The sequence below is a fragment of the Microcebus murinus genome, chromosome 21, assembly GCF_040939455.1.
Source record: "Microcebus murinus isolate Inina chromosome 21, M.murinus_Inina_mat1.0, whole genome shotgun sequence".
In the NCBI taxonomy this organism is placed as follows: domain Eukaryota; kingdom Metazoa; phylum Chordata; class Mammalia; order Primates; family Cheirogaleidae; genus Microcebus; species Microcebus murinus.
Window position 1 is genome coordinate 6622813 of NC_134124.1, and position 21677 is coordinate 6644489.

General features: G+C 47.0%; 3 protein-coding genes across 4 annotated transcripts in view; 2 read left to right on the forward strand and 1 right to left on the reverse strand.

The window, feature by feature from the left end:
- Positions 1–2331, reverse strand: part of CDC25C (cell division cycle 25C) — a 33928-nt gene extending 31597 nt beyond the window's left edge. Inside the window, exon 1 of the mRNA XM_075996091.1 lies at positions 2234–2331. The gene's annotated coding sequence lies outside the window, so the exon portion shown is untranslated. The remainder of the gene's footprint in view (positions 1–2233) is intronic.
- A 118-nt stretch (positions 2332–2449) lies between these two features.
- FAM53C (family with sequence similarity 53 member C) lies at positions 2450–14131 on the forward strand. Its single transcript, XM_012748983.2, has 5 exons — positions 2450–2585; positions 5475–5704; positions 6101–6158; positions 9451–10235; positions 11134–14131. The coding sequence occupies exons 2-5, from the start codon at positions 5627–5629 to the stop codon at positions 11389–11391; spliced, it is 1179 nt and encodes a 392-aa protein (XP_012604437.1). The 5' UTR covers positions 2450–2585; positions 5475–5626; the 3' UTR covers positions 11392–14131.
- Positions 14132–17424: 3293 nt separating this feature from the next.
- KDM3B (lysine demethylase 3B) overlaps positions 17425–21677 on the forward strand; it is a 67518-nt gene continuing 63265 nt past the window's right edge. For both annotated transcript variants that reach the window (XM_012748977.3, XM_020282383.2), the window contains exon 1: positions 17425–17729. In XM_012748977.3, the coding sequence (XP_012604431.1) occupies positions 17535–17729 (195 nt within the window). In that variant the 5' untranslated portion in view covers positions 17425–17534. The remainder of the gene's footprint in view (positions 17730–21677) is intronic.

The window sequence follows — 21677 nt, forward strand, 5'->3', positions numbered from 1 at the left end:
CAGGGGTGTTGGGCTGTAAAGTATCTCAATTTTTCAATGTTTTGCAAATGAGCCAATGCTTACTTCTTTTACTTAACCTTTTAACTTTAGTAAGCACAGTTAATAATAAAAAGGGGAACAGCCTAGTGCTGAAGAATGAGGGCTTTTAGAGTCCCAGACTGCTTTCTGATGCTATGTTTGCCTACCACATGGGCAGTCACTTAACATCTTGGGCTGTTTCATCTGTCAAATAACAAGATTTTGTTTCATTTTATTATAAACAAAAATGAGAATATGTATTGGTTTCCTGTTTGTTTTTGTGGAGACAGAGTGTCACTCAGTGTCCTGGGTAGAATGCAGTGACAGTGGGTCACTGCAAACTCCAGGTCCTGGGCTGTGAGTGATCTTTCTGCCTCAGCCTCCAAGGTAGCTGGGACTACAGGCACTTGCCAGAGCACTCGGCTGGGTTTTGTTGGTTTTGTGTATTTTTTTTATTTTTTTAAGACAGAGTCTCGCTCTGTTGCCCATTCTCAAGTGCCGTGGCCTCAGCTTAGCTCACAGCAAACTCAAACTCCTGGGCTCGAGCAATCCTTCTGCCTCAGCCTCCTGAGTAGCTGGGACTACAGGCATACGCCACCATGCCCAGATAATTTTTTCTATATATTTTTAGTTGTCCAGCTAATTTTTTTCTATTTTTAGTAGAGACAGGATCTTACTCTTGTTGAAGCTGGTCTCAAACTCCTGACCTCCAGAGATCCTCCCATCTCAGCCTCCCAGAGTGCTGGCCTTGTGTATTTTTTTTTTTGTCTTTTTTTTTGTTTGTTTGTTGTTTCTAGGGTCTCGGTGCAGCTATTCTCCCATCTCAGCCTCCCTGAAAGTTAGGATTACAGGCATGAGCCACCATGCCCAGCCGAGAATATGTATTTATTTAAAGTATGTAGCATGGGGTCTGACACATAGTACAATTATTGGACACCATGTCTCTTATACTTCATGGCCCTTGCCTCTGCTCCTTCTCTTTTGCCAAGGGGAAAATGTGCAGTGCAAGCTAAATCTCTCAACCCTCATTTTCTTTTGTTTTTCCTTTCTTTCGTTCTTTTTTTTCATGTGTATCACTCATGTGGTAGCTCTGGTTTTCTTGATTAGTGCTGTACTTCACTTTTCCTCTACTCTTCTTTTTCAGTTTGCAGACTTGGCAGTTCCTACCTCTTCCTTTCCCTGGCTCAGTAAAGAAGATCCCCACCACTGGCTCTACTTTTTAGCTTATCCCAGCTACTGACCTGCTCCAGTCTTGAGTAGGGCACAAAATATTTAGAGAAAAATATCTTTCAGAGGACTTGCTAAGTGTTAATAGTGAAGATTATTTACATTACTACTACTTTCTAATCAATTAAAAACGAAATCTAAAACTGTGCCCTACAAGGAGATCACAACAAAGACATTGTTTAAAACCTCTTCTTTTCCCATTTTTTTTTTTTGCTTTTGTCTCTGAATCATCTTTGATGCTAGCTAAGACTCAGATTTATACAAGAGCCAGAAGACATCTATCCTACATCTTTACCTACTATCATCTGAATTTAATCTCTTTAAAAGGGACTTAAACTTTGGTTCAGAGGTGGGAGGTGGTGGTAGCGATGGAGACTTAATAAAAGGTGTTTCCTCTTCCTGAAGAGGAAATAGAGCGCCGTCTACATCTTTTCCCATCTGCCTGTTTCCTCCCTCCCTTTCTGTCTTAAGGAAAGTGGTCCAGCTGTAACGGCCGTACTTCTCCCCCCACCTCCCCCTCCCCACGCAAGCAACTGAACCGCCTATGATGTCATAATCACAATCCCATTACCTCATCCTGCTGGGGGGGGGAGAGGGAGAAGAGGGAGCGAGAAGACCCGGGCCATCCTGCGCTTTACAAAGTGTTCTGCGTGAGGACAAATTACAGAACCAAGTGGAAACGGCCCCTCAACCATTATAAATTCTGCATTTTTAAGGTTCCAGGCGATCCGGCAGCTGGAAGAGGGGTTCCTGGGACTCAGAGCAGGCCCTAATGGGCGCTTGGACTACACTTCCCAGCAGCCTTCGCGCCGCGGACGGGTCCTTTGCTGGGGGAAGGGGGATTCCTTCGGAGAGGTGGCCGTAGAGGGGGGGGCAGGAGAGCAGGTGAGGGGCACTGTAGCTAATTCTCTCACGCCGCCTGACCTGAACGGGCGGCTGCTTTGGGGCCGATGTAGGAATGGAAGGCAGGGGTGCGGGCTTTGTTTACCTTCTTCAGACATGGCCTCCCCCGCGGGCTTCAAGCTATGCCTCCAACTGGGCCCGTCCACTCTCTGCGATCTTTTGGAGGGGGTGACTCCTCGGTGAGGAAACCACTCCCATTCCTAAATCAAAGCGCCAGGCTCGTTGCCGACACCGCTACCGGAGAAAGACTTGGAGAGAGGAACGACACGGGGCTTGGGCCTCTGCGGGCGGTTCGGGGGGATTCTGCCGACCGGAGCTATCACCCCGCTCTCCTCAGGGACTCGTTGGTTCGCGCCAGCGCCTTTTAAGGGCACCGTGGGGCGAAAGGAGCGCTCAGAGCTGCTCCGGCCGCGGCCCTGGGAGCTGGAGGAGCCGCGGTAGGTGGCGGAGGGCAGGTGGCGCTGGGGCCTCGGGGCGGGCACCTCGACCGTCCCTCCCTCCTTCCCTTTTTCCCTTCCCCCAGTCCGGCCGCCCGCGCGGCCCGGCCTCGCAGGCCGCCTCCGCGGGGATAGCACGGGACCCAGTGGGGGAGGGGGTGGCGGAGTGCTAAGTCCTAGACCCTCCCCATCCCCTTGCGTCCTGAGTTCGCTTCTCACGGCCAGATGATGGAACCTGAGTGGGAAGAGGCAAGCGACAGCCCCCCTGAGCGAGCCCTGGCGCTCCCCCCCCCCCACCGGGACTAGCGGACGCCCCATGCCCCACCCCGCGGGGACAGGCAGGGCAACAGAGGGAGAGGTTGAAGATTGGAGGGGCCTAGCCTTTTGCTTCTTCATCTGGGTGGGGGGAGGGGTGCTTCCCACTTGTCACCCCATCCCCACCAGAACCATATGGGAGAAGAGCAGTTGGGTCTCCACTTACCTGTTCTTGCATTTCCCTGCCTGCCTCATGTTTTCCTTCAGTCTCCCCCAGAGGTGTGGGGCTGGGATCTGGGGGGAAGGTCCCCTGGGGATTTGTGACTCTCCTCCCCCTTGGCCTGACTTGATCCCAGGTTGTGCAGGTTTCGGCACAATCTCAGCATCCCTGAAACACGAGTGTCAGAGGTTTCTGCCACCTAATAAAAGATGGGGTGGAGGTCTGGTCTTTATTTTAGGGGACTGGTGGTGGAGGGAAATCTTGGACTCAGAGTTAGGCCTGGTGGGGTTGCTGGGAGGCCCTAGCGGCCTGCTGTTTTGAAGGGCTGAGCCCGGTGCCAGTTGTTAAGCTGAGAAGTTTTAACTTGTTTGGTGAACGTTCAGGGCTGTCTCGACCCCTCAGATATACAAAATGGAAGGGGAAGGAAGGCGGCTAGAGAGGGCTTCTTAGACTTTTTTCAATGCCTGCTTGAGAAAGAAGAGGCCCCTCGCGGAGCTGGTTTGCCTTCTTTTGTGTCCTCGTTTGATTCCTTATGGCTTCCGTTCTGTTCCCCCTCTCAGCCTGGCCTGTTTTAGGACACTCAGGCTGAGAGTATCAGTTGCTTGGTGGTAGTTGCATTGTTCCAATTACCGCTGTGTGTGGCCACATCCCAACAATTAAAATGCAGAAAAACACAAAATCACTCTTTTTACTTGATCCTGGAAAGGACTGGGGGAGTTTGCTGTTTGTCCAAATGCCTCTTGAAAAGCTTGAAAGTTTGCTTCACTCCCTGCTCCTCATGGCTGGTCAGCCTGAGGCCTGGGATCTCTAGGTTAAAAGCCTGCAGTTAGGTTCCCTCTCTGGTTGATTTTTGAGGGCAAAGTTAAGAAACCAAGAGCAGAAGTGATAAAAGCTTTAGCTTCTTCTACAAGAATATAGGGGAAGCAGCTGAAGGGGGCTCTCAGGAAGCTAGAACTTTGTTCAGGGTGGTAATAATTATGCATGAAAATGATAGTTAACTATAATGATGATTGACTTATGCACCTTTCTTCCAAAGAACTCCAAGTACATCCAACTGTATTTCTTTGCTCTTCCGTGTGGCTGGCCTCCTTCTGAAGTACGAATGGGGTAGAGATGAGTCCCTCTTTTTTTGTAGAGAGTGATCTGCCCCCAAGGTCACAGAAAGAAGAACCCTCTTGGGCTTCCCTTAGTGTTCAGGTGAGGGAAGATGGCATCCAGCGAGTGAGAGAGAGAACATCTTTATCTTAACGATATCATCACTTTTGGCATTCTGAGGCTTTGAAGAGCCACAAACAGGAGGAATGAAAAATGGTAGTTGATGTGGACTCCTGTTTTTTGTAGGCCAGATGGTATGCTTTTGTACATTTTGATATTTCATGTTATATTGTTCCTGTGACAGATTAAGATTATTCTGCCCAGTTTACATATGAATAAACTGAGGCCGAGAAATGTTAAATGATTTGCTAAAACTATCACAGCAACTCGGATTAAGATTTAGATTTCTTGATCATTTATTCTCAACTGCTAATGCTACATACACTCTCTGGTGAGCTGTCTGCCTGCTGGTCATTCTGGGAATAGGCAGAACAAAATAAAGACACTGGGTTAACCTCCCCTTTTCTCTTGAGCAGGGCCCCTTAGGTAATTGTGTGAGTTTGAAACCTGTTCTCTGATAGAGTTAGTTTGCTTCTATTAGGAATTGACCGTGAGAAAGAATCTTAATTAATTGTATCCATGATCTTTGAGTCAGATCAGGCTAAAAACTTAATTGCATGAAGTCATGGAGTTGTTGTTTTTAACATCTGTAGAGTTGAAATGTAATTGGAATTATCCTGACCATTTCTTTATCCTCTTCCCATTTTATAAGAGAAAATACAGGTTATCTGTTGGAAAACAATAATATATCAGCTGTTCAGGCTATGGAAAGACATAAAATCCTATTACTCTGGTGAAGTAGAAAGTCATGCCTATAACCACTGCCATTTACTCACTGTTCTCTATTACTATTTCTGTAGTTTAGGAGAAGGGTACCTCTCTTCCTTTCTGACTGGAGGATAAAATACTGGGATGATCTGGATGGAAATAACCATTTGGGCATCCCTTTCTCTCACTTGAGCTGTTTTCTAAGTGGTGCTGAAATTGTAGTTAGAAACAACAGCATAAACCAGCTTAGGAGTGGCAAATAAGTTTCATCTTGATTCCAAACTCCAATTTACTCTACTGGATATCTGGAGTGCCAAGTTCAGAATGTTTCTCAGGTGGTATTTTGGCTTAGCAGGAAAGAGCTGTGATCAATTTATGATGTCTGCCAGAGGCCTGGCATAGGGGTGCTGTGGTATGTATGCCATGCATTTTCCATCTCTGGACCAGGTACATTTCTAATATCACCTGGGGCTGGTCCCTCTAATTGGCAGACTCAGGAGGCATGACTGGAGAGGGAAGTCCCAATGGTGCTAGAATGGTGCTGCAGTGGCAGAAGACGGCTCACGAGTGAGGTCTGGAAGAACAACAGGGAAGACATCCATCATTTGCTCCAAAGTGTGCAAGTCAAATCCTGGGGAGAATCATGATAACCCTGATCACTGAGCAGCTACAGAAGCAGACTCTGGATGAGCTGAAATGCACACGCTTCAGCATCAGTTTGGTAAAAGACCAGTCTTCCTGCTTCTCCACCACCCCCTCCCCCTTTTTTCTGAGGCTGTTTGTTGCTACTACTTTACCCTTGTCCTGTGCTGTATGAATCATGGTACTTGTACTGGAAGAGCCCATTAAAGGCTCAAAACCCAGCCCAAAAGGAAGGGGGCAGGGATTTTTCCACTAATAGAGAAGGGACAACAAAATGGGTGGAGAAGGGTTTGAGATGTTAGAAGATACGGATTGTTTTACTCGCTAACTTTGGGAAGACAAGAGGAAGAGAACACTTTGGAGTCTCTAACATCCCTATAACTCATGAATTGCAGGGGAGAACTGAAGAGGGCTTCCTAGAAATCTGTCAGTGTGTCCTGAACCTTAATCATGATGGATATTCTCTCTTTCTTAGCCTTTGCCAGATCATGCAGATATCTCCAACTGTGGGAACCCTTTCCAGCTTGTGTCTGGTAAGGCATTACGTATGTTTGTGTATGCCCATGCCTCTACCCACATATTTTTTTCACTGGTTTCCAGTGACCACAACTAGTCTACTTCTAGAACTTTCTTGCCAGAGTCACCTTCTGAGATTGGCCCTTGTCTCCATTTTACTGCCCCAGCATGAAAGTTATTCAGTTTGCTCTTTCTCTAGCCTTGTGGGGACATTTGTATTCTAATTTTTTGAATAGTTAATACATTTACACGGTTCACAAATTTTAAAATAACAAAAAGGTTTTACTGAGAAAAGTCTCCCTTCCTCTCTTGTTCCCTATTCACCCACCTCCTACCACCTCCCTAAAAATAACTCCAGTTACTAGTTTTCTTGTATTGGAATTTCTTTATACAAATAGAAGCAAATATACGTGTATATATTTATTCCCACCTTTTTTTTTTAGACAGAGTCTCACTCTGTTGCCCAGGCTAGAGTGCCATGGTGTCAGCCTAGCTCACAGCAACCTCAAACTCCTGGGCTCAAGCGATCCTCCTGCTTCAGCCTCCTAGGTAGCTGGGACTATAGGCATGCACCACCGTGCCTAGCTAATTTTTTCTGATTTTAGCTGTTTGGGTAATTTCTTTCTATTTATAGTAGAGATGGGGTCTCACTCTTGCTCAGGCTGGTCTCGAACTCCTGAGCCCAAGCAGTCCTCCCACCTTGGCCCCTCAGTGTGCTAGGATTACAGGCATGAGCCACCTTGCCCGGCCTATTCCCACCTTTTTTAACACAAAAGGTTGCATACTATATGTTATTCTGTACCTTTGTTTTTTTTAACTTAACTATAATATAGCTAGGATAGCTTTTCCCTATAAGTATTTTGAGCATTTTCTTGTTTTATATAACTGCATATTACCACATTATATGGATGTACTGTAGATTATGTAACTAATCTATTGTACATTTAGATTATTTCCAATGTTTTGTTATGACATTTAAAACTGTAGTGAATAGGCCGGGCGCTGTGGCTCACGCCTGTAATCCTAGCTCTTGGGAGGCCGAGGCGGGCGGATTGCTCAAGGTCAGGAGTTCAAAACCAGCCTGAGCAAGAGCGAGACCCCGTCTCTACTATAAATAGAAAGAAATTAATTGGCCAACTGATATATATATAAAAAATTAGCCGGGCATGGTGGCGCATGCCTGTAGTCCCAGCTACTCGGGAGGCTGAGGCAGAAGGATCACTCAAGCCCAGGAGTTTGAGGTTGCTGTGAGCTAGGCTGACGCCACGGCACTCACTCTAGCCTGGACAACAAAGTGAGACTCTGTCTCAAAAAAAAAAAAAAACTGTAGTGAATAACTTTGTACAAATGTCATTTTTCTCATGTGAAAGTATATCTGAGGGATAAATTCCTATATTATGAATTAATCAAAAAGCCTGTGGTCATGGGAATATTTAAATTGAGGCATCACTAAACAACCAGAACTATTCTGCCTCTCATTCTCTATTCTGAATTACTGGCAAGGGAAATAAGTTAGCATAAGCATATTCAGTCTTTTCCTCCAATTTATTAAATACTTGCCGAGAGCCAGGTATTGTGCTATAAGTACAGAATAGCACCCATGGTCCCTGCCTTCATGGAGGTTAGTAGGGGAAAAACTATTGAACAAATAGAGTCAGATGTGAGTTTTTTTCTTTTCTTTCTTTCTTTTTTTTTTTTTTTTTTTTTTTTTTTGAGACAGAGTCTCGCTTTGTTGCCCAGGCTAGAGTGAATGCCGTGGCGTCAGCCTAGCTCACAGCAACCTCAAACTCCTGGGCTCAGGCCATCCTCCTGCCTCAGCCTCCCGAGTAGCTGGGACTACAGGCATGCGCCACCATGCCCGGCTAATTTTTTCTATATATATTAGTTGGCCAATTAATTTCTTTCTATTTATAGTAGAGATGGGGTCTTGCTCTTGTTCAGGCTGGTTTCGAACTCCTGACCTCGAGCAATCCGCCCGCCTCGGCCTCCCAGAGTGCTAGGATTACAGGCGTGAGTCACTGCGCCTGGCTCAGGTGTGAGTTTTGCCATCATCAAGTCTGACTTCATATACTTGTCATTTACTCCAAATATCTAGTCCCTGCAGAATTCTAGTTAGCTAGCCAGAGGAGTTTGGAGTTGGCCCTTTGTCCTTTAGCTATTTCCAAAAAGTCATAATTTTAGTTGGAGTACAGTGAGTCAAGATCATTCCTTTTAGTCCATTTCTACTTCTTCCCCTTGGTCCCTCCTCCTGTTTGGATTTAAGAATGGCCTAGGGTCAGGGAATTGGAGTATGTGGGTGGCCAGACACAAAGGAACATGAGTGGCACAAGGTCTTAGGGTTTCCCAAGCACAGGTTCCACCATCAGAGGCCTTCCCTACCCTGTTTGCCCTCTCTAGAAATAATAGTGATCTCTTACCTGCTAGATCACCTCTTCTCGGTAGCGGTAACTCTTGTCTTGGTGCTGTTGACATCTGAGAAGAGGAAAGGCCAAGGAAGGAGAAGATAGGCCTGCTTTTCAGCACCCGGGGTGGGGGTAAGGGAAGGGGAGGTGTTTGGCAAAGTAAGGCTAGATGGAGTAGAGTGAGGAATGAGCTGGGCACACACATAGACGTGCTTGTTTCTCTTGATTTGTTTTACCTTTGAGAGGGAGTAGCAGGTAGTATATGAAATGTTACTGATTCTAGGTAGTTTCTCACAATGGAGGCAGTATAGCATAGTGTTTAAGAAACCTAGCTTTAGGCCGGGTGCGGTGGCTCATGCCTGTAGTCCTAGCACTCTGGGAGGCCGAGGAGGGCGGATTGCTCGAGGTCAGGAGTTCAAAACCAGCCTGAGCGAAACCCTGTCTCTGCTATAAATAGAAAGACATTAATTGGCCATCTAATATATATAGAAAAAATCAGCTGGGCATGGTGGTGCATGCCTGTAGTCCCAGCCACTTGGGAGGCTGAGGCAGGAAGATTGCTTGAGCCCAGGAGATTGAGGTTGCTGTGAGCTAGGCTGACGCCACGGCACTCACTCTAGCCTGGGCAACAAAGCGAGACTCTGTCTCAAAAAAAAAAAAAAAAAAAGAAACCTAGCCTTGGCATCAGACAGACCTTGGTTTGAATCCTGTTTTGGTCATTTGATTGCTGTGTGATGTGGGCAAGTTACTGGACTTTCATCTGTGAAATGGGGATAGTAATAGTACCAAACTCATGAGGTTTTTGGGAAATCTCACATAAAGTGGTCAATACATTTGTGGCACATGGTAAGCTCTTAAAAAAATGTCAACTACCATTAATATTATTTTTATTATAAATGCCTTCCAGAAGGTGCTTCCTGGAGGGGCCTGCCCCACTGTTCCTGTGCTGAGTTCCAGGACAGCCTCAACTTCAGCTACCATCCCTCAGGCTTGAGCCTGCACCTCAGACCACCCAGTCGGGGAAGCTCCCCACAGGAGCAGCCCCTTTCCCAAGTCCTAAGCCCTGAGCCCCCAGACCCAGAGAAGCTTCCTGTGCCCCCTGCTCCTCCATCCAAAAGGCACTGCCGCTCCCTCTCAGTGCCCGTGGACCTGTCTCGCTGGCAGCCGGTGTGGCGGCCCGCCCCCTCCAAGCTGTGGACTCCCATCAAACACCGGGGCAGTGGTGGAGGGGGTGGGCCGCAGGTGCCTCACCAGAGTCCCCCAAAGCGGGTCTCCAGCCTCAGGTTCCTCCAAGCTCCCAGTGCCTCTTCTCAATGTGCCCCAGCCCACAGACCCTACAGCCCTCCATTCTTCAGCCTGGCCCTGGCCCAAGATTCCTCTCGACCCTGTGCTGCCTCCCCTCAAAGTGGCTCCTGGGAGAGTGATGCTGAGTCCCTGTCACCTTGCCCACCTCAGCGCCGCTTCTCCTTGTCACCCAGCCTGGGCCCACAGGCAAGCCGCTTCTTGCCCTCTGCCCGGAGCTCCCCCGCGTCCTCCCCAGAGCTGCCCTGGCGACCTCGAGGTCTCCGCAGCCTTCCCCGAAGCCGTTCACAGCCTTGTGATCTGGATGCCCGCAAAACTGGGGTCAAGCGGCGCCATGAGGAGGACTCCCGGCATCTGCGGCCTTCCTTGGACTTTGACAAGATGAATCAGGTGGGACTGGCAAGACTAGGGGAGATTGGTTGGGAATGGGGGTACTCTGTTCCCACTTTTGAGCTATCCCTTAGCTTCATGCTCTCCTGACAGGGCCTCCCTGTCTGAGATTTTGCTAGGGTGACCTCCCATCCCTGTTTGCATGGGACTGTCCTGGTTTTAACACTAAATGTCCCTCATCCTGGGAAATTTCTTGGGCATGGGGGTTTCAGAGAAATTGGGTGAGACCCATGTTAAACCTTGTATCAGGGATCCCAAATCGTCCTGCTAGAGTCACTTTCCCTCCTCTCTAAGAATGCATAAGCCAAAAAGTCCCATCATCAGTGCCCCACTCCTTCTCGTGCTTAAGGCTTGTTTTGCCACTTGCCTTCACTGCTGAATCCCTGTGAGGGTTTAAGCAAGATGGGCTGCTACAGCATTCATCTGTTCAACAAATGTTTTTTTGATTTCTTAGTGTGAGTGTAGTTATTGTATGCACTTCCACTGTTTTCATATTCTTTCTAGAGCACTAGGTCACAAAGCTCTTTGAGAATTTATTATTCATACAGTCATCCAACCAGTCAGCAAACATTTATTGAATATCTACTGTGTTCTTTACTCTGACTGGGCACTGGCAGTGCAGAATAGTGAGATAAGCAGACGATGTTCCTGCCTGCATGGAGTTTATAAATGAGCTTCTATTCTTGAATTTGTTGGAAACTATGGGCTCTTTCCTCAGAGAAATGTGCATGTACACCAAATTTGCCAAATTTTGTCAGAGTCTACAAGCTTCACCCTAAGGCCTAGGATTCTTGCCATCAAGTATAACTGAGAAGAGACCCTTTGAAATGCATCTTACGATGCTCCAGAAAGTTAGGTATCATTCCTTGTTGTCTTAACTTTGTTGTTTATTTGACAGAAACCATACTCAGGAGGTCTCTGTCTCCAAGAAACAGCCCGAGAAGGCAGCAGCATCTCTCCACCGTGGTTCATGGCCTGTAGCCCTCCACCCCTCTCTGCTTCCTGCAGCCCCGTTGGGGGTTCCTCCCAGGTGCTGAGTGAGAGCGAAGAGGAGGAGGAGGGGGCTGTGCGGTGGGGGCGGCAGGCGCTGAGCAAGCGGACACTGTGCCAGCAGGACTTTGGGGACCTGGACTTGAATCTGATTGAGGAGAACTAAAACTGGGAGGCTTCTTCCTGGGGCCACACAGACTGACTCTCTATGGCTACTAACAAGTGTCGAGGCCCCGAGGCTGGGGGCCCAGCCTGGGAATGGGGGTGAGTGGAGGGCTCCGACTCAGGGCAGCCGGAAATCATCTCACTCCTGCAAGCTCGACCATGCCGAGAGACTGGCCGGGACAAGATAAATGGAGCTGGTGGCGGGAGGGACAGCCCCAGAGCAGACCCTTACCATGCGGCCCTGAGTGTGAGTATCCCTGCCATGGAGAGAGCAATGGGCAGGGAAGGAAGGGGTCTGCTGACCCCAGCTCGGGGAATTTCACTAGCCCCTTTGCTTCAAAGGGCACTTGTGTCTTAGAATTTGGCCAGGGTGGGGGGTTCAGTCAGCCTCCTCAGAGAAACTGTGTGAGAGTGTGTGTGCATGGGAGTGTACTTGAAGAAAGGTGTGTTTGTGTAGCCTTAGGGAAGGAAGGCAATTGCTCCTTAATAGCAGAGCATCATGATACCCCCAGGATCTTGAGTTTTTACAGGACAGAAGGCTTGTTCAAGGAGTCATGAGGGGGCACACATTTTTCCTTTTTTTCTAAATAGCTCTGGAACCAGGCTTATAATCCATAGCATCACTGGCTCTGCAAAATATTTTGTTTGGGGGTACTGCAGGGTCTTTTCAATGCCATGACCTCAGCTAATGGTTATTTCCTCAGCCCCTACCCCCTCCCTACTAGATGTATCTAGTATAGGGGGATGGGTGGCACATTTAATCTGAGCTGGCCTTTTTTTCTCATCAGATTGTCTAGGCTGTATATCACCTGCCTCTTTCACTCTCTTTAGTAGATGTAAGCACACCTGGGCAACTGAGGCAGAGTTGAAAGGTTCCATGTCTGTCTTTTCTTTGCTACTGGGGGCACCCTTTTCCCCTCACCCTCTGTCCTTCCCAGGTCAGAGACAAGGTAGGAAGGGCTTGTACAGGTCCCTAGCATCTAGTGAGGCACACCTGCAGCAGGAGAAGTGCCATTCAGTACATGGGTGAGCTCACCTCAGCACTGCCTTTTGGAAGCAGACTGTAGGAAACCTATTCTTACAAGATCTAGGCCCTGCCTCTTTTCTGACCTGCTTGAGAAAGAGGAAGGGGTTTTAGCATTTAATAGTTTGCTTGTCTTCCACTCCTGCCAGGAAATGTTTATTTGAGTCTAATTGGCCCTGAGAGACCATAGGGAGATTGGGGCTCACTGAGGGATTGTCTGAGGATGTGTAAAGCAAGCCTGTGAGAAGCAGTTAGGAGTTTGTTGTTGAATTGAATTTACATTTTTGTTTCTCACTTACAACTTGAGCCAGGGCAACAGTTCCTGGTAGCCACAGTGATGGCTTTAAGTACCTTGATAGGGCTGGCACCAGTGGAAATGCATACTGAAGCTGCTACCACAATAGCTTGTGGGGTTTTGTCCAGCTTTGGACAAATGACCAAATTGGACCTGCCCTTCTTGTTTATTACAAGAAGGGCATTTTTCTCTTTAATTTCCAGGGTGTCATAGAACCCAATGCCTCGTGTTAGGGAAGACCAAGGTCTTCTTGTGGAATTGAACCTGATGTTTTCTAGGTCTCCTGCGTGTCAGATAGGAGCATCAGTGAGGCTTCAGCCTCCTTATCTCCACTCCAGAGGAGGTGGCCATGTCTTAAGCCTATGGCCCATAGAGGCTCTCCCCTTCCAGGGCTCCTCCCCATCTCCTGGCTAGTTACCACTGGGCTTCCAGGTCTCTATGGGGCCTGAGAGGCTCTCTGGAGAATCTGGGGAAACTGTGAGCCCAGGAGTTGCCCATCCTTGGTTTCATCCCTTCCCTGGCTCTTCTCCCTCTTTAGGCCATAATTTCCCTGGTGCCAGCATCTTTTCCTCCTGGGGCATCCCCATCCTGGTCTCTCTGCTGCAGATGGGCTGTGCCAGCTTCCAAAAGGCTACCAGCAATGCCAGTGGGTTCTTTACAGGCTCTAAACTGAAGAAGTGAGGGCAGTAATTCTGCCTCCGTCCTGGCTGCCCCAAAGCCCTAAGGCACCATCCATAGGGGAGAAAGTCTATAGTTATTATTTTAATTCCATTACTTTAAGTCTGGAAAGTTAAACTATCAGAACTATTGTCTTGCTTCCCAATCTAAGAATCCATGGCCCTGGAACAAGCCTTTTTAAGAAGTGGTTCATTTTGCTTTACACAATAGATCTGTTCCAACAGTTCTGTGTAAACCAAATGCTATTTTTTGATGCATTTGGACTGCTAACCATTTAAAAGCAGCCTATGATTGCTTCTTTTGTAAAGCAGGCAACTTCCCTCTACTTTAGCTGTTTTGACTATGTGGATTTTCACATATTGGGCTTACCCAGAGTGGAGCACACCTCCAGGGCTTGTGGCTGATGCTGGGTCGATGTCTGCATCTGTGCTGTGTGTGTGGTGTGGCTGGCCAGTAGGTGAGTATTCCTGCGTGTGTGAGTGAAGCCACTCCCAGGCTGGTGCTCTCCTCCTGTGCCCGGTGACTGCCCACTTGGCAGCCCCAGCTGCCCTTCACTCCCACCTGCTGCCAAAGTCCCTGTGCTAATGGGATTACAAGTACAAAAAGTGGAAAAAAAAATTTCGTAAACTTTGTTTTATATTAAAAAAAATCCATAAGTCTGTGTGTGTTAAACATGAGGTTCTGCCTCTGTGGCTGTGTTTGAAAAAATAAAGTTTTATTAGAATAATCCATTTTCCCAAGCAACCGTGTGTACTACAGTGTCTTCTTCCCTTCCCCACAAAGAAAGGCAAGGAGAAGGTCACCTAACTGTTCCAGCCCCTTCTAAGAAATGGGTAGGCCTTTCAAAAAGGGCAATATCTAGTCATCCCTTGGCCCTTCACTGGCCACAGCAGGTCATTTCATATGGCCCAGGCCTCTGTTAAGTCCTTGGTTACTTATGGCAGTCTGGTTTGTTCTTTGTTTCCCTGGCACTTAGACCTGTCTCCTCCTCCCTGCTGTCTCTGTCACTTTCAGCAGGCTGAAGTCAAGTATTAACGCATTCCATCTCCCTGAGAAATGCTTGATGGTGCAGTCAGGAGCTTGTCTAGATTGGTTTGTAGGCTTTGGGAGATGAGGAGAAGGCAGTGGGGGAGACGCTAGGAATCTATTTCTTAAGAGTTTTTACATCATGTTATGTCCTGGAGAGATGGAGATTTAGTCATCAGAATTCAGATTCCAGAGACCTAGGCAGTTTCTCCATCCTAAAAATACTGCTTTTGGAAAATTATACTAGAAGCAAAGCATCTCTTTTGTCCTAGAAGAGGGTATTTTCCTTAATGCTTCAGTTTGGAGTGTTCATTTGCTAAAAGAAGCTATGTGGCTCACTCTTTATAGAGCTTTCCATTCCACCCTTTCTTCCCCTGTGTTAACATTCTTCCAATGTGTGTGGGTGAAGCGTAGTTGCTTAGAGATCCAGGCAAGAGCCTCTGTCCCTAAGGCTTAGCTTTTCTTTACCAGTTGTGTGATGCTAACTTGCCAGGCGGCAAGAAGAGTCAAGTTGCTTAGCCTATGTCCTAGTTTTCTGCTTCAAATTGGTGGCACTCATTGTTGAATACCAATGAAGTGTGCAGGACAGGATTGGCTTGACTACCTGGAACAGGAACCTTTGCTGGGTTGCAAATATACCCTAGAAACAGTGGGAATTGTCACCTAACCTGGAAACAAAAGGAGGGGCTTTGGAAGGAGGGATAGTGCAGTGGCATGTGGTTAAAGAAGCTTAGAATTACAGTTTTTTCTTCCTTTAAAACTGTTGTTTCATTTCACCTACTTTTTGAGCAGGGGTAAAGTTAAAAGTCTGAAATGACTTTGTCCCCCTTTTTCCTTTCTTTTGAATTTTTCTATTGTATATTTTCTTTGAGGCTAAGTGTGATTTCATTTTTCATTCCTGAAGTCTCACTAGTATAAGAATGTAAACTCCACAAGGGCAAGGATTTTGTTTTATTCAGTGTTGTGTGCCCAACACTATGGAAAGTTCCTGGCACATGAAAAGTGCCTGCCAAATTTATTGAATGCATTTCCCTTTTGTCCTTCCCATCCTCGAACTTAGGTACATTTCTGTTTCTGATGCTGTGAGAAACCACCCTTAGACACTGGGGTAATGATTAAAGCTCTATATGGGGGAAAATCCCAGCAGTAATTTTTTTTTTCTTTTTTTGAGACAGAGTCTCACTTTGTTTCCCAGGCTAGAGTGCGGTGACGTCAGCCTAGCTCACAGCAACCTCAAACTCCTCCTGGGCTCAAGCAATCCTTCTGCCTCAGCCTCCTGAGTAGCTGGGACTACAGGCATGTGCCACCATGCCTGGCTAATTTTTTTCTGTATATTTTTAGCTTTCCAATTAATTTCTTTCTATTTTTGGTAGAGACGGAGTCTCACTCTTGCTCAGGCTGGTCTCGAATTCCTGGCCTCAAGCAATGCTCCCTCTTCAGCCTCCCAGAGTACTAGGATTACAGGCGTGAGCCACCGCGCCCAGCCCCCAGCAGTAAATTTTGATAGAAAAAGCTACAAGGCAGATAAGTCCTGTATGGATTCACCCTTGTTCCTTCCTACCAACTACAGCTCATGGGCCATGTGCTTTAAGAGGTGGCTTTCAGCCCAGAAAAACATTGAGTCAGGCCTCAGGTTGGCTGTGGGAGATGGAAGTTACAAGGAATAGGGTGGAAAATGTTTCCTTAGTGCTCGACAGGATTTGTTCTAGAATGACTTCCCTAGATATTTTGTACTTTTACTAAAGTCAATAGTTGGTATCCATCCCCTCCCAGCCTCTGCTACAAGAAAAATAGGTAAGGGTGTAGACAAGGTTTATGGACAGGAGATAACTATGTAGTAGGCACAGAAGACTTGGAGAAAGAACCAGCTACTGCCTCTTTCCTATCTGTAGGGCAAATCAATGCAAAAAATAGTACTTCTAAAGCAACAATCATGGGTTATTACTAGACTCTTTTTCTGGTTTGTGTTTGGTTTGTATATACTCAGTCTCTGTATCCATGAGACCATAGAACATGCTAGTCTCTGACATTACCAATGTTAAATGATAGAGATTTCATACTGTCTATTATGAATAATACTCTGGCCAAAAAATTCAGCATCTTCCCTTCTCTACAGCCTCCTTTTGTAATTGGGAGTTATCAATCTCTCACACATCTATTACATGCATTCAGATAGGAGTTAGGGAATTTTCTTTGCTCCAGGCCCACTACTTCCATGGTCAGATTCAGTATGTGCCACTGAAGCAGGGAAGAGAATCCCTTTACTGCTGGTCTCTTTCCAATTCCTCTAAACATTGTGGAGAAACACCTAGACTTAATAACATTGGCAGATTAGGAAAGGGAAGAATTTCCTTGGGTTTAAGGCAAAACACCAAGATGTTGGAGGCACACTGGCCTTCAGCCAATGGAAAGAGTGGCATTATCACATCCAGTGGATTAACTACACTGGCCAATTGGAAAGGAACCCATGAACTACTTGCAGTATAGAATGGGATACTATGTATGGGCCAATGAGAAGCAAGACTTGTCTCATGGACCAATGGAGAGAACATTTCCTAAAAGATTACAGGAAGGGTAGCCCATACTTTCAGGACAGGAAATCAATGGCATATTGGATACACTAACTTCCTAGCTCAAAACATCTACTTTCTACGATACCTTACCCCTCAGCACCCCTGCCCCGTAAAAGTCTTTAGTGTTCAAAGAAGGTAAGCTAAAGCCCTCTCAGATATGGGACTCCCTTAAGGAAGATTGTGACCAGGCATGGTGCCCTGGGGGACTGAAGGACCCGCCCACTTCCCCAACCCCGGCCGAACCTGTAATTCCCCTCCCGGCCACAGGGGGCACTGCAGGCCCCGGGGAGGTTGGGGCGGAGCGCTGCGAGGGGCCCGGAGCTGCCGCCCCGCTCCAAAGCGCGGGGGGCGCTGTGCGGGGCCCGGGCTGCGGCTCCGCTCCCGGCCACGGGGGGCGCTGCGCGGTGCCGGTGGTTGGTGGTGGCTGTTGGGGGGGTGGGGGGGAGCGGCGGCCGCGGGTGGTGCGGAGGGAGGCCTTGCGGGCGGATCGGGCGCTTGGCGGTGGAGGGAGGCGGCGGGCGGGAGTGCGGGTCAGTCCGGCCCTGGCGATGGCGGACGCGGCGGCCTCCCCGGTGGGCAAGCGGCTGCTGCTTCTGTTCGCGGACACTGCGGCCTCAGCCTCGGCTGCGGCCCCCGCGGCGGCGGCGGCGGCGAGCGGAGATCCTGGGCCTTCCCTGCGCACTCGAGCCTGGCGGGCCGGCACGGTGCGGGCCATGAGCGGGGCGGTGCCCCAGGACCTGGCGGTGAGTGGCGGCCGAGGCGGGCACTCGAGGCCGGGGCTGCGGGGCCTGCAGGCGGCCTCCCTGGGGGCCTTTGTGAGGGGGCGGTGGGGTGGGGGTGACCCAGTTCCGCACCCCCGAATCTCCTTAGCGCCCCCCGCCGGCACCTCGGCACCCCGAGCTCTGGCCGGCATGGCTTCCGCGTCGGGGTGTGCGCCCCGGTTTCCCGCGGGGGGCGGCCGGGGCGCCTGGAGCTGCTGCTTCCAGCCAGGAGGCCCCGCCTCCTAAGCGACCCTTTTCTCGGCGTCCCCCCCAAACACGCCTTCCGAGCAGGCTCTCGAACCCTGGCCTCCCGGGCCCCTCCGAGTTCGGCCCGGGCTGCCGCTGCCCCTTCGAAGACGTGGACCTGTGGTCCCCAGTCTCTCTCGGGAGACCTGCGCCCTCTTCTCTTTCTCCCAGAGCCCCGAGTGGGTCGAGAATGTGGGCAGTTGTGGGAGGCACGGAGGCTGCAGCTAAAGCTGCTCGGGGCTTTTTAATCTGGCAGTTACTTCCTCCTTGTCTGTGCCGGGCTCGGCCTGGCGGTCTCCGAAAAGGCCAGCTCTCGGGACTCTCTCGGGCTCCCCTCTCTTTGCGCTTCTGGGTGACAGGAGCTGCAGTTGTGGCTGTTTTTGATAAGTTTGAGATCTGTCTTAGTAGCCGAATGGGGCTGCTGGCTGGTGCTTTTTTTTATCTCAGTTTGGCTAGTCCCCCCAACCTTGGGGAGGGGTTTTGTTTTGGAACTTTCTGGCGGGGCTTGGCTGCTTTTGAATGTGTTTTGGTGTGTTTTGTGATTAAAGTCGTTCAGTAATAGAACTTAACTAGTATTTGGGATTGTGATGTGTTATTTTTGTTAATGTGGCGGCAAGATATTGTCTTTGAGTTTTGGCAAGCCACTCTAGTTCCTCATTCTAATAGCGGCCCTAGCTCTCTGGTGAGAATAAATCTATGAAAAATGAGGGGAGGAGGATGTAATTCTTTTGGAATGTAATAGATTAGCAGGCAGAAGTAAATTTTCTTGTTGAACTAATGCAGATACTCATTATATATGGGAACGCATTTTGAGAGATTTGGAAGTAACGTGGGTTTCTGATCATTTTTCTACCTATTGATCGACAGTGTTAGGATGTCCTTTTTTCCTGATATGCGAGCTTTATAGGTTGTTTGGCTTGTGTCTGGCTTAGGCTTTACTTCTGCTACTTGAGCTTACTTGCTTTGATCTTTCTCCATGCTCTGTAAGAAAGGCTGCTAGGACATTTATGAGGCTTCAGTGGGGTGAATTTGTAAAAAAGATACCAGGAATCTAAGGGAGTGGAGATGATAAAGACGGGGATTTGGATCTAAATCCTCTGCTTTCTTCAGAAGATGGCTGGGATGGGGAAAAAGGTGTCTCTCTCAGAACCGTAAATTTATTCTGCCCCTTGGAGGCAAAATGTACTTAAGATCAACCATTCTATGCATACTTTGACCTAAGATATAATCTGCCCTGGCTATTCTGTTGAGGTTTTATTTTCTGGTTCTTCCAATGATTGTTTTCCTCCCTCAGATGAATTTGCTAATAAACAAATAAACAGCTCTGCACCTGAAATGCCTAGCCATTCATTTTATTGTTTGCTGGTCTCCCTAAGGGCAGAAGTTTTTGAAGCTCACTGCCATGCTGGACACCTAACTAAAGTAAATACTGAATAATTTTACTACTGGACTGTTGGAACTGGGTTCTCAAACTAAGTAAAAAGTTGCGGTGATTCTTGGAAATTAAAGCAAGGTGCACATTACAGCTGTGTTGAGGTCCTGCATGGGGCTTTGTGAATATAGAAGCAGAGGCAGGTTTTGGTTTTCAGAGTACATTTATGCTTGTCTTGTATGTATAGCCATGGACGTAGATGAGAAAACAGCCACAACAAAATTCAGAGCCTTTAGATTTTTTCATCAGCTTGCAAAATTGCTCAAGAATTGCTGTTAGGTTGAAGTTCTATTAATGGCAGTGACTAGTGTAGGATCAGAACTGGCCGTTTTGTTTTCTTTTTTCATTAAGAGATTTCCTTTGGACCCTTGGCATGTGGACCTTTCCAATTTGCACCACACACCGTAGTAAACACAACTGTCTTCCAATCAAAAGTGTTCTTCCTGTACTCAAGGGTGGAGTTTGTAAGCAGCTGGCCTGTGATTGGGCAGATTTTCATTCAGTTATGTTTAAGATGTTTTCAGGCATGCTTGGTTTTGAGTAATGCATAGCAGGGCGCCCCCTGTTAAGGATGAGTAATTGAGGGTTGGATGAATGAGTTTCTGAAGTGATTGAAAACACACTTCTCAATTTTAGGACCCGTTAATATTCTCTTTCTAAATACTTTTTGATCCAGAAATCCTTAAGAATATAATACTGATCCATTTAATGAAACCTTTTTTTGTGAAACAATACCAAAGCCCTGTGCTACCTTAAGGTGAGATGTGAAAAGACAGAAGTCAAGATCCTATTAATTGGGAGTTTTGTAGATAAGGATCTGATAGGTAGGCATCTTCACCAGCAAAACTGTGCTGCCAAATAACTACTGAGGTTTTTAGCCAAAGTAGGAAAAGAGCTTTTTCTCCCCTTTCTCATGGAATAGTAGCTTTATTTGTGTTTCAAATAGGCGTTTTATATAAAAAACAAATAAACAAAAAAACCCTGTTGCAAGATTAGTTTAATGGATTTTTATGTATTTATTTCTAGCTTTCCTTTCCTAACCTGGTGTCCTCTTTATGTTACTAAATCATTGGTCCATGTAGGTTGCAGAGAACCAGGACCTTCACATTTGCAGTATGTAGATAAAACAAACAGATAGACCAAAAGGGAATATGTTATAAAAGGAAAACCTGTAATTCACAAAATGTGAAACAAAGATATACACAGGAAAAGTGCTTAATCTCCATCCTCCTCCAGCTCCTATATACCAAAGAAGGGTGAATTATCTTTGCTCATCTTTCTTTTTTTTTTTTTTTTTCTTTTTTGCCATAAAAGTGAGAAATGATCATCTTTCTTAATACTAGTATAAAAATATGAAAACATTCAATCATATCCAAAGGATTGCTATTTTTAGCAGATGGTGTCATACTGCATGATATCTGCAGCCTGCTCTTTTTCTTTCATTTAACAATATAACATGGGCAACAATACCTATAGATCTTACTCATCATTTCTGATAACTACCTTATATTCCATATAATGGATATACCATAATTTATTCAATCATTCTGCCTGTTGACATTCAAGTTATTTAAAGGTTTTTAACAGTAAAGACAATGCTGCCATAAATATACTTGTACATATATTTTCATGTAATCTAGGTTTAATTTCTGTAATTTAGCCATCCAGGGATTGGATTAAGTTAAGGAGTATATGTATTTCTATCTTATTAGGTAATGGCAGGTTATTTTCCAGTAAGATTATAGCATTTCATACCACCACCAGCTACCTACAGTACTTGTTTCTCTTTACCCTTGCCACCACTGGTGTCATCAGTCTTTTTCATTTTTGCTAATCTGATGGGTTAAAAATAGTATCTAGCATTTTCATAACTACTAGTCTTTTTTCCCCCCCTCCAAGACAGGGTCTCGCTCTGTCATCCTGGCTGAAGTACAGTGGTGTCATCATAGTTCACTGAAATCTCAAACTCCTGAGCTGAATCAATCCTCCTGCCTCAGCCTCGTGAGTAGTTGGCAGTACAGGCAATGCCATCACACCTAGCTAATTTTTCTATATTTTGCAGAGATGGGGTCTCACTCTTGCTCAGGCAGGTCTTGAACTCCTGGCTTCAAGCTGTCCTCTCTTTGACCTCCCAAAGTTCCAGGATTACAGGTGTGAGCCACCACATCCAGCCTAGACTTTTCTTAATAGCTTCTAGGTTTACTTGGCTGGAAAGAGATCCCCCATCTTGAGCTTTCATAAATATTCTTCAA